Raw genomic sequence first — 12,686 nt, forward strand, 5'->3', positions numbered from 1 at the left:
GCTCTCTTGACATTGTGCCTTGTGCCCTTGTTTGCCCGCTCTGTGCATCTGCAACCGAGAATTTTCTGTTTCCCCTTCTCGGTTGGCCAAAATTGTGGAGGAACAAATGAAGTAGGCAGAAACCGGACCAAGCCAGGCCAAACCCCGAGCAGAGGATGTGTCATGCGCACACGAGTCCCGATATTTCTCCCCTCCTGCAGCAGCGGCAACACCTCAAGAAAATCGAAACTGATCAAAGAACAGGCAAAAATGACACGAAAAAAAGAGGAGTAAAAATCAAGCAAAAGAAAGATAACGCCGCCACGTTGATGAAGCAAGCGCTTCGCCTACAAGGTCTCTCTCTACACCACTGTCAAACCTACCTCGATCCTCTCTCTCGATGTGGCCGAAGTCAACTTGCATTAGAATCATGGTGCGAATGGATGGATGGAAAACAAAACCTGAGAATAATTCGATTGAAGGAGAAACATGCGAACGAGCAACATGGTTGGGTGTTGGGGCAATGGACTTTGCTGGGAAGCAAGTGATCCAAGTAATGTGCGACCTCTCGCACACTACGACAGGTGGAAGCTGGTCGAACCCTCCTTCATGGCCGTCTGCAGACGCTCGCGCATCTTGTCCCGCGACGAGTAGTTGGGCATCTTGAGATAGTTGACGCACGTCATCACACTCGGCAGGTAGTCGTCCGGCGTCAGTGGCGCCTCGTGCGGCCGCTTGACAATCGTCAGCTGCGGGTGCAAGCCCGAGAAGCCGCCGATGGGCAGCTTGGGCGAGCCGGTGAGCCACTGCAAAAATTCGCGACGCTGGTTGACGTCAAATGCCGCCATGATGGCCACAATGTCGCGGAACGTCGGTGAGTCGGCGTTGAGGCCGTGGTCCGGCTTGACGCTCGCCACCAGCGTTTTCTCGCTCCAGTCCTCCTCTGTGTTACCGAACAGCATCACTAGCTCGTCCGCCGTGAAGCTCGACATGGCCGAGATCGGGAAGATCAGGTTGAAGCCCTGACGGAAAGCACGCACAGCTGCACGAATGCCCTGGTGCAGCGTCATGTCCAGCACCTCTGAGATGTAGCGCTCCACGTTGGCGCCCGTCACCGTCTCCTCTCGACCGCCCGGGTGCAGTTCGATCGACTCGTACCCAGGCAGCGTAAAGTCGAGGCCGAGCGATTCGATTTCGTCTGCAGGCATCTTGCGCATCGATGCCAGCGATCGAGCCAGCGTTGCGTCGACGCACGACAGAGTGGCCAGCGTCGGCGCCACATGCTGGTTTAGCACTGCACCCATGAACACGGGCGAGAAGTTGCAGTCGATGATGCGCGAATCCAGTAGCGCCTTGGCCACAAACTGTCCCAGGATGCGGAACGCCTGCAGCCGTTTCTGCACCGATCCATCCGCTTCGCTGCCTTCCGACGAGGACGAGCTGGTTTTGTCTCGGTCCCCTTCGGCGCTGCCGCGCGCCACCAGCAGTGGAGCAGGGAACAGGCCGAGCGGGCTGAACACGTACTGGCTGCCATCCTCGTCCGATCCACCAGCACGGCTGTCGCGCCACAGCTTGAGATCTCTACGCGCAAATTCCTTGGACACGAGTGAGTAGAACTCCAACGTGGGGCCCAATCCAGTACCCACCTCTTCAAAGTACTCCACCTCGAGCACCGACGAGTTGGAGCCGTACAGCTCAAACACCTTGAAGGCTGAGGCTAGCAGATTGCCGCGCGAGATGCGCACCTTCTGCCGCTGCAGTCGGCCGAGGAAGCCAAACGAGTCGTCCAGCCGCGAAGAGCTGCTGCTGCCGGGCTCCTGGCTACGGCTATGCAGCGCCTGCCATCGAGTGAGCAGTCGAGCATAGCCAAACGATGTCGACTGTAGGAAAGCGAATCGCGCCTCGAAGGGAAACAGGAAGGGGAAGTGCTTGGGCAAGTCCGTCGACCATGCCGGCAAGCAGGCGGAAGCGACAATCATGGGCTCTTCCAACTGGCGGTTGAGCTTGGCCGTCAGCTTGTTGTTGACAAAGGCTGATTCCGTCAGCGCAGACGCCATCGAGTGAGACACAACGTGGCCATTGGCGTCCGAGACTGTGCTGGGAGCAACAGCAGCACCTGCTCGCGAGGCCTCGCGCCATTCCATGTTGAGCGAGTGTAGCACCGCGAGCAGCTGCAGCAGCTTGGCATACGGAGCATCCTCCTTGATCGAAGCAGGCAGCTCTACCGATGCGTTGTCGGCTGACGTAGGCTCAGGCGTCGCTTCGGCGGCTGCCTTCGCGTCAGCACCAGGCACCTTCTTGTATCGGACCGTGTAGACATTGCTCCAGATGTGTCTGCTCCCGCCGTGCAGCGAGGAGACGGCATTGACGACCGAGGAAGACGAGCTCTGGTTCTGGTCTCGTGCCTGTGCGGTCTCGAATCGATGCACCGCTCCGTAGATGGTCGTGTCGAGACTGAGCTTCTCCGAGCCGATCGAGAACTCGAGATGCCAGTCCGTAGGCTTCTTCTGCAATGCCGATGCGTACGACGACGGTGGCGGCTTGGACGGGCTCGCAGTCGACGAAGAAGACGACGCGGCGCCAGCACCAGCGCCCTCTGAGGTCTTGGGCGTGCCGGAACCATTGCTGGGGGTGGCAATGCGAGTGCCTTCGGGCGTTTTGGCGACGATCCGGCCACCCTCCTTCTCGACATCGAGATTGATGGTCTTGTCGGCAGCGCCGCCCGAGTTATTGGCAGCGGCGAGTCCATCAGCTGAACCACCAATGCCGTCGGCGGGGATCTCACTCTGCAGAATCTCCTCGTCAAAGCCTTCCTCGTCCGAAAAGCCTTCGTCATCGTCAAACTCGGCGCCGTGGAGCAGGCCTTCCATGAGCGTACGTGCAAGCGCCTCGTCGGATTGGCGTTCGTCATCCGTGTTGTTGGTGGCGCTGGAACTGTCTCTTGCCTTGCCTTCGGTTTCAGCTGTGCCAAGGGGACGTTCCTGCTCACCGAAGAGATGTCGAGCCAGCGCTCGCGCTTCTTCGCGCGCTTCCGTATCCCGGTCCGGACCGGCCTGAGTAGAGCTGGATGTCTCGCCCTGCTTCTGCTCGCTCTTACCATCGCCGTCCTCCTTGTCCTCGTCGGCCTTGTCGGCAGAGGCAGTGTCGGTGGTGCTCGAGCTGCCTGCACCTTCGGTTTTGCCCGACTCGTCAGCAGGCTTCTTGCCGGACGAGCGTGAGGCACTGGCGTCCTTGCTGCTACCAGCGAGCTCGGGGAAGCCACCAGATCCAGTCGCAGCTGCGAAGGCTGCGAGGACGGACGAGAGGCGTGACGAGGCAGACGAGCCCGCAGCACCGACGCCAGAGCCCGACCCCCCTGAACTAGATGCAGCACTCGACACAGAGATCTTGGGTCGCAAATAGTCGCTCAGAGACTGGAAGGTGGCCACAGCGTGGATGGTGACGATGATGTTGTTGCAGCTGCGCGGTATGTCGGCGGAATCTTCCGCCTGCAACCGCAATCGCAGCTGACGACCGAGCATGGCGCTGGGACTCTTGCGCACCTCGTCGCCGCTTCCACTGAGCGCGGTGGTGATCTCAACGTTCTCCAAGCGGCTCAGCGCTTCCTGCAGCCTTCTGACGAGGACGGCGGCGCCGCTCTGACCCGTCTTGGCGTCGGTATCCATCAATGTCGCAATGAGCAGCGAACGTCTGCGTTCCAGTGAGATGCCTCCTTCCACAGACGTGGCAAACGAGTACAGAGACTCGACCAAGCCAGAGCGGAGCAGCTCGAAGCTCGACATGGGATCCTCGCTGCGGGAGAAGAGCGAGGCGACCTGCTGCAAGACTTCTTCGGCGTCCGACACTTGACCATCGGCGGCAGCAGCGTAGAGACGCTTGACGAGGCCCTTGATGTGGTCGAGTGCCTGCGCGGCGCTCTGTGCGCCTTGCGAGGACGTGGCCTCGGCCGAAAACTTGTCGCGCAAGACGCGCGCTCGCCAGATGCTCGCATCCATCGCCTCGATCGAGCTTTGCGCATTGAAGGCAGATGTGGACGAAGGGACCGACGAGACACGATTGCCGAGTGCGTCGACGAGTGTGGCTCCGTGCCCCGCGCCGGAGGCAGCTGCGATGAGACGGGCGAGGCCAGAGCTCGGAGACAAGCCAATGCTGGCAGCGTCCAGAGCTGCTTCGACGGCCGCACTACCCGAACCAGGACGCGGCAGAGTCAACGGCTGAGCACTCGAGCTTCGATCGGCATCACCTGCAGCACTTGTCAACTTGTCGGCGCTGGCGCCGTTGGCAGAAGGGGTCTGCGATGCGATGTCGTCGATCTCCCACATGACGCCCTCACGTCGGAGCAGCGCCGTGTACAGCGAGGGGAGCTTCTCGGTGAGCAATTCGACAATCTGGAGCGCTCCATTGACAAGAGTCGAGTGGTCGCGAGACGAGAGGACAGCTGCCAGAAAGCTGGCGAGAGGAACATTATCGAGCGCTTCGCCCAGCGACTCGGGATCGACAAAGCTGATGATCTTGAGAATGCCGTTGATTGCCTTGTGCCGCACGTGCAGCGCCACACTGGCCGCGTAGACTTCGACCAATGTGGGTAGCACAAGGTGGGCAAACCGCTTGACGAGGGCGGTGCGGCTCTGCAGCATCTCGACACGCTTGGCCTGGGCCGCCTCGCGGGCAAGCTCTTTCTCCGACTTGGTGCGCGACGCCTTGCTTCGAGTCGAGCTGGAGCGCGAAGAGGCGGGACGAGCCAGCTCGGTAGAAGTAGGAGTAGCGGCGCCCGATGCCGTCTGCTCGCCATTCTGCTGCGATGGAGCTGCGGAGCTTGTAGGAGCAGGCCCCTTCTTGGCAGCAGCACGCCTGAGGTACGCCTTCTCAGTATAGCCCCGAGGGTCAAAGACGCCGTCACGAGGAAGAGGAGGCAGCAGCTCGCCCACCAACGACAAGGCTTCTTGGATCTGTTCTTTCGGACGCTGCGCAAGGTTTTGCAGCACCGCCATGTCAGCCACGGCGACCGAGGAGCTGGCCACGTCTGCGCCTGCTTCGGGCACAACAGCGACGGCGGCCGTCTCGGAAGCACTGGCAGGCCCGGTCGCCGGCTCGGACTCGAGCTGGATGCCGTGCAGTACGGGAGCGCTGGCCGAATCTGCGGGAGCGGGCGAGCCCGTGAGAAGGTGGTAGAGCGTCTCGACGATGTTGTTCTCCAACAGGACCACAGCGAGGCGAGGGCTGCTTCGACAGGCGGTGCCGAGCGCCTTGAGCACATCAGTGTAGACGCTGGCGCCGAGTGTGGTGTTGGAGCTCGTCGAGGATGAGGCGGGCAGCAGCAAGTTGTTGAGCGCGGCCAGCAGCTCGCTCGTCAAGAGCTGCTCGAGCAGCTCCGGGTGGGCCCTGTAGCTCTCGATGACGCGAACGACGCACTTGCACGCCGACTCGACGAGACGCTGGTCGCTGTAGGTAAGCACGTTCTGGATGATCGGCATCACATCGCGGACCATGCTCAGCGAGTCCGGGGTGAGCTTGCGGCAGCAATTGGCGGCAGCCGTCATGGCCGTACGCTGGATATGGATGTTGAAAAAGTCGAGGTACTGGAGGATCGCAGACAGACCTCCTTCTTTGACAATAGAGCTGGGATAGTCTTGCGAAATCTTTTCGAGCGTCTGCAGCACCTGTTCGGCGAGGTCGATGAAGGTGATTTCCATTAGCTTGGCGTTGAGGACGGGAATGGCGCCGTTGGCGACGACGCTATGGGCGGCGTAGGGCATGGCCTCGATCAGGTTGGCCAGGCAGCGACAGGCGAGCAGCATCTTTTCGCCGTTGTCTTCCATATCGGCAGCGGCGGCAGCGGCTAGCACAGCCTTCATCTCGTCGTCGAGGTCGTCGTCGGCGGGCTGGAGCCTGGAAGACTTGCCGCCGACATCGTGACGATCGGGTTTGGGCCCGCCTAGGATGTAGACTAGCTCCTTGACAAACGAGTCGGTAGGGAAGTAGCCGGCGAGCGTGTCTTCGGTGCTCACGCTGAGCAGCTCGGACAGCTCCTGCAGGGCGACCATCTGGGCAGTGGGGTCTTGCTCGTTGCGCAACGATGTGAGCAGGCTGCGGAAGCGGGTCGACAGGCCTGACATGTACCCGGCCATGGCACGCAGGTTGAGGCCAAAGACGCCACCGCCGTGGTCGCCTTCGCCGTCGTCTCCGTCTCCGTCATCGTCATCGTCATCATCATCGTCGTCGTCCTCGAAAGTGCCTAGCCCATCAGCTGCACGCGAGGGCCGACCTTCCTCGTCGTTGTGGTCATCGTGGTCATCGTCTTCGTCATCCTCATTGCCGTCGCCGTCGTCTTCGTCGTCATGATCGAGATCGTCCAGATGCTCTTCCAGGTGCTCATCTTCGGTATGCAGCTCTGCGTCGTGCTCATGCGCATCGTTGTCCGCCGGTTCCTCGACGATGCCAACGGGAGGGTCGGCCGAAGCTCCCGTCTTCGAACGGTCCTGACCTTCGACCTCGCTGAGTTCCGACATGTGCACGTCGCCGTTGTCGTTGTCGTCGTTGGCCAAATGCGAGCCGGACTCGTCGGAGCATTCGAGCTGTTGCGTGCTGGGTGCCGTACGAGTCGAACCGCTGGTCGACGCGCGCTTGGACTTGGCAGACGGCCTGGGCTTAGCAGACGAGGAGCGAGCAGAGCTGCGGGCGTCGGTGGCGTTCGAATTGAGGCCGGTCATTTTGGAGGTGGCGGACGAAGTGCCGTTGTCTCCACGAGAGCGGAGCGAGTAGGTCGAGGTGGAAGATGCGCGGGGCGAAGCTTTGTTCGAGCCGCTTGCCTTCGGAGAGGTCTTTTGCCGCTTGCTACTGGAAGCGGCTGCAGATGCGGGCGAAGCGGTTGATCCAGTGTTGCTGGAAGCCGCCTTGCGTTTTCTGCGTAGGTCAATGAAGTTAGGATGAGATGAGGAAAACAGTTCAGTCAGCGCGGAATCCATGCATTGAGCCATTCTTGCGTTCACTGTCCAGCGCAGACTTACCCTTTGGCAGAAGTCGAGGTGGAAGCCGATGAAGAAGTGGCGTTTTGAGCCGGAGAATCCGAGGTGGCTTTCGCCTTGCCTTTGCCTTTACCGCCTTTCGAGTTCGACCTGGTCACGGAACTCGCGGCGAGGTTCGAGGAAAAAGAGCCGGAGGCGGATACACCGGTACCAGCCCGGGATGGGGTGGCTTGAAGGGGCGCCAAGGTGGAAACGGGTGAGACCGGGGAAGCACCGGGTGACGAGGCGAGAGACTTGCGGCCGATGGAAGAAGGGTAGGAGGCAAAAGCAGAGATAGCGGTGGCAGGGGTCACGGGAGCTGAGAGTTGGCCGTAGGAGGAGAAGGAAGTCTCGCTGCGAGTGTCGGAAAAGTCGTCGGTGTGCGCAGTGGTAGCAGAAATTCTTCGACTTCTACGAGGCACTGCGGGTGCGACGTCAGCTACGGCTGCGGGAGGCTGGCGGGAGGAGCTTGCACCGGTGGTGAAAGTAGGAGTGGAAGAGTAGGTAGCAGCAGCAGGGCCGGCTCGGGCTAGTGCAGATGTGGCGTCGTTGGATGGAGCGAAATTCAAGGAGCGAGCTTTGGACGGGGAGCTAGTCTTGGCACGGCTGCGATCGACAGGCATCGATGAGAGCGGTGACAGATACACTCAAGGACCGTTGAGGGTGGGGCTCAAGGGGTACCGCACAGGCGAGGAGCGCGCGCGCGTGACGAGATATGAGGTCCAGTCAGAAGCACGACACAGTCTTACCACGAGATTGACAGTTGAAGAGGGGAGAGGTGCCGCCCGATACTGAGCCACTCTAGCAGAGCTTGCTCCAGAAGCCAGAATGCCGGGAAGATGGTCGCTGCTGTTGAGATGCAGGCATCAAAATGGTTATCGCTCGGAATGCAGATCTGGTGTTTCTTGAGGCGAGCTGTTGAATGACGGGCCCAGTAAGCTTGCGATGTTGCGATGCTGAAGGACCAAGATGTAAAATGGCTAATAGGAACGCGGTGAAGAGTGGGGGGAGAAGTGCGGAGATCGCTGGTAAAAGGCTTGGCGGGTGTGCGTAGCTGGAGCCTCTGTGGGTGTCGAGAGTGCAACCTCCGATTTCTTTTACGGTGACCCTATCGAGCGACGAATGACGAGCTACGTGATCGAGGTGGTGGTGGTCGTGGTGGTGGTGGTGGGGGGTGAGAAGCAGAGAAACGAATGAAAGGGGTTCAAAGCGTTGAGCTGGCCAACTGACTGGAAAGCAATCGAATTGTCTCCGACGCTGAGACAGAGGCTGAGCCGAAGTAAAAAAGGACGTTGATGACAACGTTCGGCAGTGTGCGTGTGTGTGTGATCTGAAGGCCACTTGTCGTAAAAAGCCAAAAGTGGAGCACCGAGCAATCGACTGACCAGCGAGCAACAAGCACCAAGGGTCCGATTTTCAAAGGAAGCGCGCCACGCCGCCTTCAGAACGAAAAAAATCAAACATGAATCCTTGGAATATTGGCTGAGTTTCCGACGGTGGGGCCGGTGAGAGAAGGAGAGAGAGAGAAGGAAACAGCGCTCAGACCCTCGAATTTCTCTCTCTCTCGTCGCAAAAGCAAAAACGTGATCCTAGGTCCACTCGCTCATCGACTCCTTTCGACAATGACCGGCAAGCGATACATCGGCTTCCAGAAGAGCAAGGCAGGATGGATAGCCGCAAGGAGGGAGTCGCCAAGGCCGCGAAGAACGTTGAGCAAGGGACAGAGAGAAGCAACGAGCAGCTTCCCGATGAGCAAGCTTCCCGATCCGATGGTTGCTGCGGCGTGAACAACGCGTCCAAATCAATGAAAAATGAAACGAAAGACCCGATTCGCAAATCGATCAGTCTCCCACAGAGCTCTTCAAATCGAACAACCGCCGTCACCGAAGAGCGCGCCGGCACCGGATGGCTCGGTCAGACGTTGCTTGCATCTCGATCGCTTAGGCAGTCGAGGCTACAGCTGGAATCTAGGTGTCTCTACGGTACACTAGGGCACAGGCAATAATGCTTTGTAGATGACCTTGAGAGATGCAAATGGAACAATGGGATTGGACATGGGGTAGTGGATGAATGCATGCTGGTTGGTTACAGAGGGGTACAATTACAAACCAAGGTGGAACACGACCTGTCGCGGGCGGACAATCTGGAAGGAAAGGAGCACGTCACAGGGAAGCAAGAGGTCTGCAATGTCAGTGTGCCTTGCCCTGCAACTCTGTGGGCGATTGTCGCTAGTCTCGAGATTGTGCTTCCGCTTTGTTAGAAAGAGCTACCGGGTGGTGTCAATATCAGAAGTGTTAGTTTCATCGAGCCGAAGGCGCCAGGGCTTGCCGGCTAGCGAGCCCCGTTGTGACCGCCGTCGTGAGACAGAGGGACGCCAAAGACCATCAGGCGCAAATTACACGAGTACCATCATGCGAACGTGGCAGCCCTCCTTGGAACATCGGAAGCACCAAGAGAAAGCGACAATGATCAGAAGAGAGACTTACTGTGTGGTGTGGCCTGGCCATGGCTAGGCATCGCCAGCCAGCAAGCGAAGGGCGAGCTCCTCCTCTTGCTCGAGCTTGCTTTTTTTGCTCCGGATCGGTTTGCTTGCTGGTGCAGACGACGCAACCGTCTTGCGACGCTTGGACGCGGGTGCTTGGTACGCCTCTTTGTCGTCGTCGTCGCTGCTGTCATTTTCGTCTTCCGAAGAGAGCTCAAAGTCGGGCGTCTCGTAGCCGTCGGATCGGTTATCGATGGGCGCCAAAACAGCGCGGCCTCCTACATCGCCATCATCTCCGTCGCTGACCTCCCCGTCTTCTTCGTCCTCGTCTTCTCCGTCCACATCGTCGCCGCGCTCATGCGCCTTTTCACGCTCCTTCTGTCGACGGCGTTTCTCGCGCCGCTTCTCCTTGGCGAGTTCCTTGTCATTGGCGTCAGCCTGCTGCATGCGTTCGCGTTCTTCCTGCTCCCAACGCTGCGCCTGCGTCTTGGCATCGCCCTGCTTCTTGAACGCCTCTTCGTCCTGCAGCTCGTACAGCGCATGCGCCTCGCCATCCTCGTCGAAGATGAGCTTCTCACCAATGCCACGCTTGCCAGCCAGAGCCAGCGCCTTCTTGCTTTGACCCATGGCCAGCTTTCGCTTCGAGAGATTCTCGGTAGCATCTGCCTTAGCCTGCTCCATGGTGACGGGGATGTCGTCTCCGCCAATGCCGTAAGCGTCGCCGTCATCCTCGAGTGCGTGATCAGCACGCTTGAGCGTAAGGAAATCGTCTTCCGCCTCTGTTCCAGCCGAGAGCGGGCCAGACTTGGAAGCCGATACCGACTTGTGCAGCGAAGCAGCTCGGTCATCGTGTTCGTCGTGGTCTTCTTCCGAGTCCGAAGTGTCACTGCCCACGAGGCGGTCCTCCCTGCGTCGTGCAACGGATCGACCATATCGCGTCTCCTCGTTGCCATCTCCCTCCTCCTCGTCGTCGTCGCTAGATCCCGAATCGTCGTCGCTCGCTTTTGAGTCGTCGCTGCTTTCGACGGAAGAGGTCTCGTCGGCAATGAGCTTGGCGTAGTGCTCGCTAAGAATGTCTTGGTTCTTGCGCTCGAACATGCGGTCGTACTTGGTGCGCACCTTGCCGTTCTTGTTTGCCGCCTCTTCTCCATCGTCATCCACCTCGGCACCGCCATCGGTCGCTTCCTGATTAGCCTTGTATGCAGCTGCCTTCTTCGCTTTGGCGGCTTCTTTGACAAACTTGACCTTCGGAGCACCTGGAAGACCAAGCGCAGCGGCAAAGGGTTCAAGTGGGAGCGCCGTGACGTCAAAAATGTCCTTGTTTTTCTGCAAATGCACCGATCGGACGTAAGAGACGAAGGCCTTCTGAGCCAGATGCTTGATCTGCGGCTCCTGGAAGGCGAAAGCTTGCAGCTGATTTTGAATGCTCTGTGTCTTGCTTTCTTTGGGCTTGATGCGGCCGATGGGGATGTTTTTGGTGGCCAGCGCCTCGAGGATGCCCTTCTCTTCGCTAGGGAGCACAAAGAGCAAGCTGTTGCCCTTGGCAGTGTACCGAGCGGTTCGACCGACACGATGGATGTAGGTGTCGACGTCCTCGGGCACGTCGAGCTGGATGACCCAGTCGACGGCGGGGAAATCGAGACCACGTGCGGCAATGTCGGTGGCAAAGAGGAGCGCATGCTGCGTCTTTGTGAACTGAGTAAAGATCTGCAGACGCTTGGCTTGCTTTTGCTTTCCGTGGAGCGCCATAAGACTGACACCGGGTCGCAGCTTGCAGAAGGTCTCGTGGACGAACTGGACTTGACGGCACGAGCTCATGAACACAAGCGCTTTGCACTTGGTGTGGGTGCGGATAAAAGAAAAGAGCAAGTCGAGCTTCTTTTCGAGCTCGACGAGCATGTAGTGCTGCTCGAGACCGCGTGGCGTGGAGCCTTCATTCTCAGGCTCGCGGACGGCTACGTACTCGGGATCTTGCAACGAGAGCCGCGCCAAGTCCTTGACACGCTTGGTCTGTGTTGCAGAGAAGAGCATGGTCTGGCGGTCGCGAGGCAGGTTCTCGACGATGGCATTGAGCGTGCGCGAGAAACCCATGTCGAGGATGCGATCCGCCTCATCGAGCACAAGCACCTGAAGGTTAGATGTGTCGAAGCCGAGAGTTTGGTCCATGTGCTGCAGCAGACGGCCTGGTGTGGCGACGAGGACATTCATACGCGACAAGCGGTCCTTCTCTTGCTTTACATCCTTTCCACCGATAACGAGACCGGCAGAGAAGGTGTGGTAGGGTCCAATCTTGCGGAGTACCTCGAAGATCTGAATGGCGAGTTCTCTTGTCGGCGAGATGACCAGCGCACCAAGACCATCCGAAGGCCCCCACTTTCTTCGATACAAGAGCTCCAGCACGGGTATCAAGAAGGCGAGCGTTTTTCCGGAACCCGTCCTCGCTGCTCCCAAAACGTCCTTGCCTTTGAGCGAGAGCGGGAGCGACTTGGCCTGGATATCGGTCATGTCCGTGTAGCCTGCCTTTTTGAGACCTCTGCTCGTTCGATCGGAGAGTGGCAGTTGAGAGAAATGCTTTAAGTCGATGGGCGAGACAAAGCCGCTGGCGCCCTGTTCGAGCTGAGCGATCTCGGCATCCTCGACCTGCCTCTTGAGCTTTCGGGCGTTCTTGGAGCGAGACTTGAGGTGAGGCGCAGGGCCACCCTTCTTTCTCTTAGTCGAGCCCTCTGCCGCTGAAGAAGGTGGCATAGTTGCGAAAGTCCTCGCACCGGCTGCAGAAGGTGTGTCGTCGAAGATGGTTACCGAGAGCGTCCTCTTTGCCCTTGATGGATGACAGAGACCGAAGTATCCGAGGTATGCAACGATCTCAAAGGTGTGAAAGAGCCATGGTCTTCCTAGAACGAGATGTTGCTGTTCTTGTGAGGCCGATGACGAGGATGGCCTGGAATGTGGTCGATGGTCGAAAGGTAGGATAGCGAGGAGCGAACGACGTTCGTTGCTCTGACAAGAACGGAAAAAGAAAAAGCGCAGCAGAAGCTGTTTGAAATTTCTACTTCCTCTGCCAAAAAAATGGCAAAATGTTCGTGGCACGTGACCCAAGCCATCCCGACTTCCGAGTTTTTTGGTTTGGCGTTGATGGGAGAAAGTGACTTTTGGAAGATGCTCTTCTTTGATGACTTCTTCCTCGAACCATCACATCCGGACAACACCTCAAATACTCTAAT

General features: G+C 58.8%; 2 protein-coding genes across 2 annotated transcripts; both read right to left on the reverse strand.

The window, feature by feature from the left end:
- Positions 1-554: 554 nt before the first annotated feature.
- On the reverse strand, positions 555-7,606 carry EX895_002087 (uncharacterized protein; the record flags this gene model as incomplete). Its single annotated transcript, XM_029882686.1, has 2 exons — positions 555-6,882; positions 6,987-7,606. 2 exons carry the CDS (start codon positions 7,604-7,606, stop codon positions 555-557), a joined length of 6,948 nt encoding a protein of 2,315 aa, XP_029740831.1.
- A 1,886-nt stretch (positions 7,607-9,492) lies between these two features.
- Positions 9,493-12,210, reverse strand: EX895_002088 (uncharacterized protein; the record flags this gene model as incomplete). The annotated part of the gene is made up of 1 exon (XM_029882687.1): positions 9,493-12,210. One exon carries the CDS (start codon positions 12,208-12,210, stop codon positions 9,493-9,495), a length of 2,718 nt encoding a protein of 905 aa, XP_029740832.1.
- Between the last annotated feature and the right edge of the window lie 476 nt (positions 12,211-12,686).

Source organism: Sporisorium graminicola, chromosome SGRAM_13 (genome assembly GCF_005498985.1).
Source record: "Sporisorium graminicola strain CBS 10092 chromosome SGRAM_13, whole genome shotgun sequence".
NCBI lineage: Eukaryota > Fungi > Basidiomycota > Ustilaginomycetes > Ustilaginales > Ustilaginaceae > Sporisorium > Sporisorium graminicola.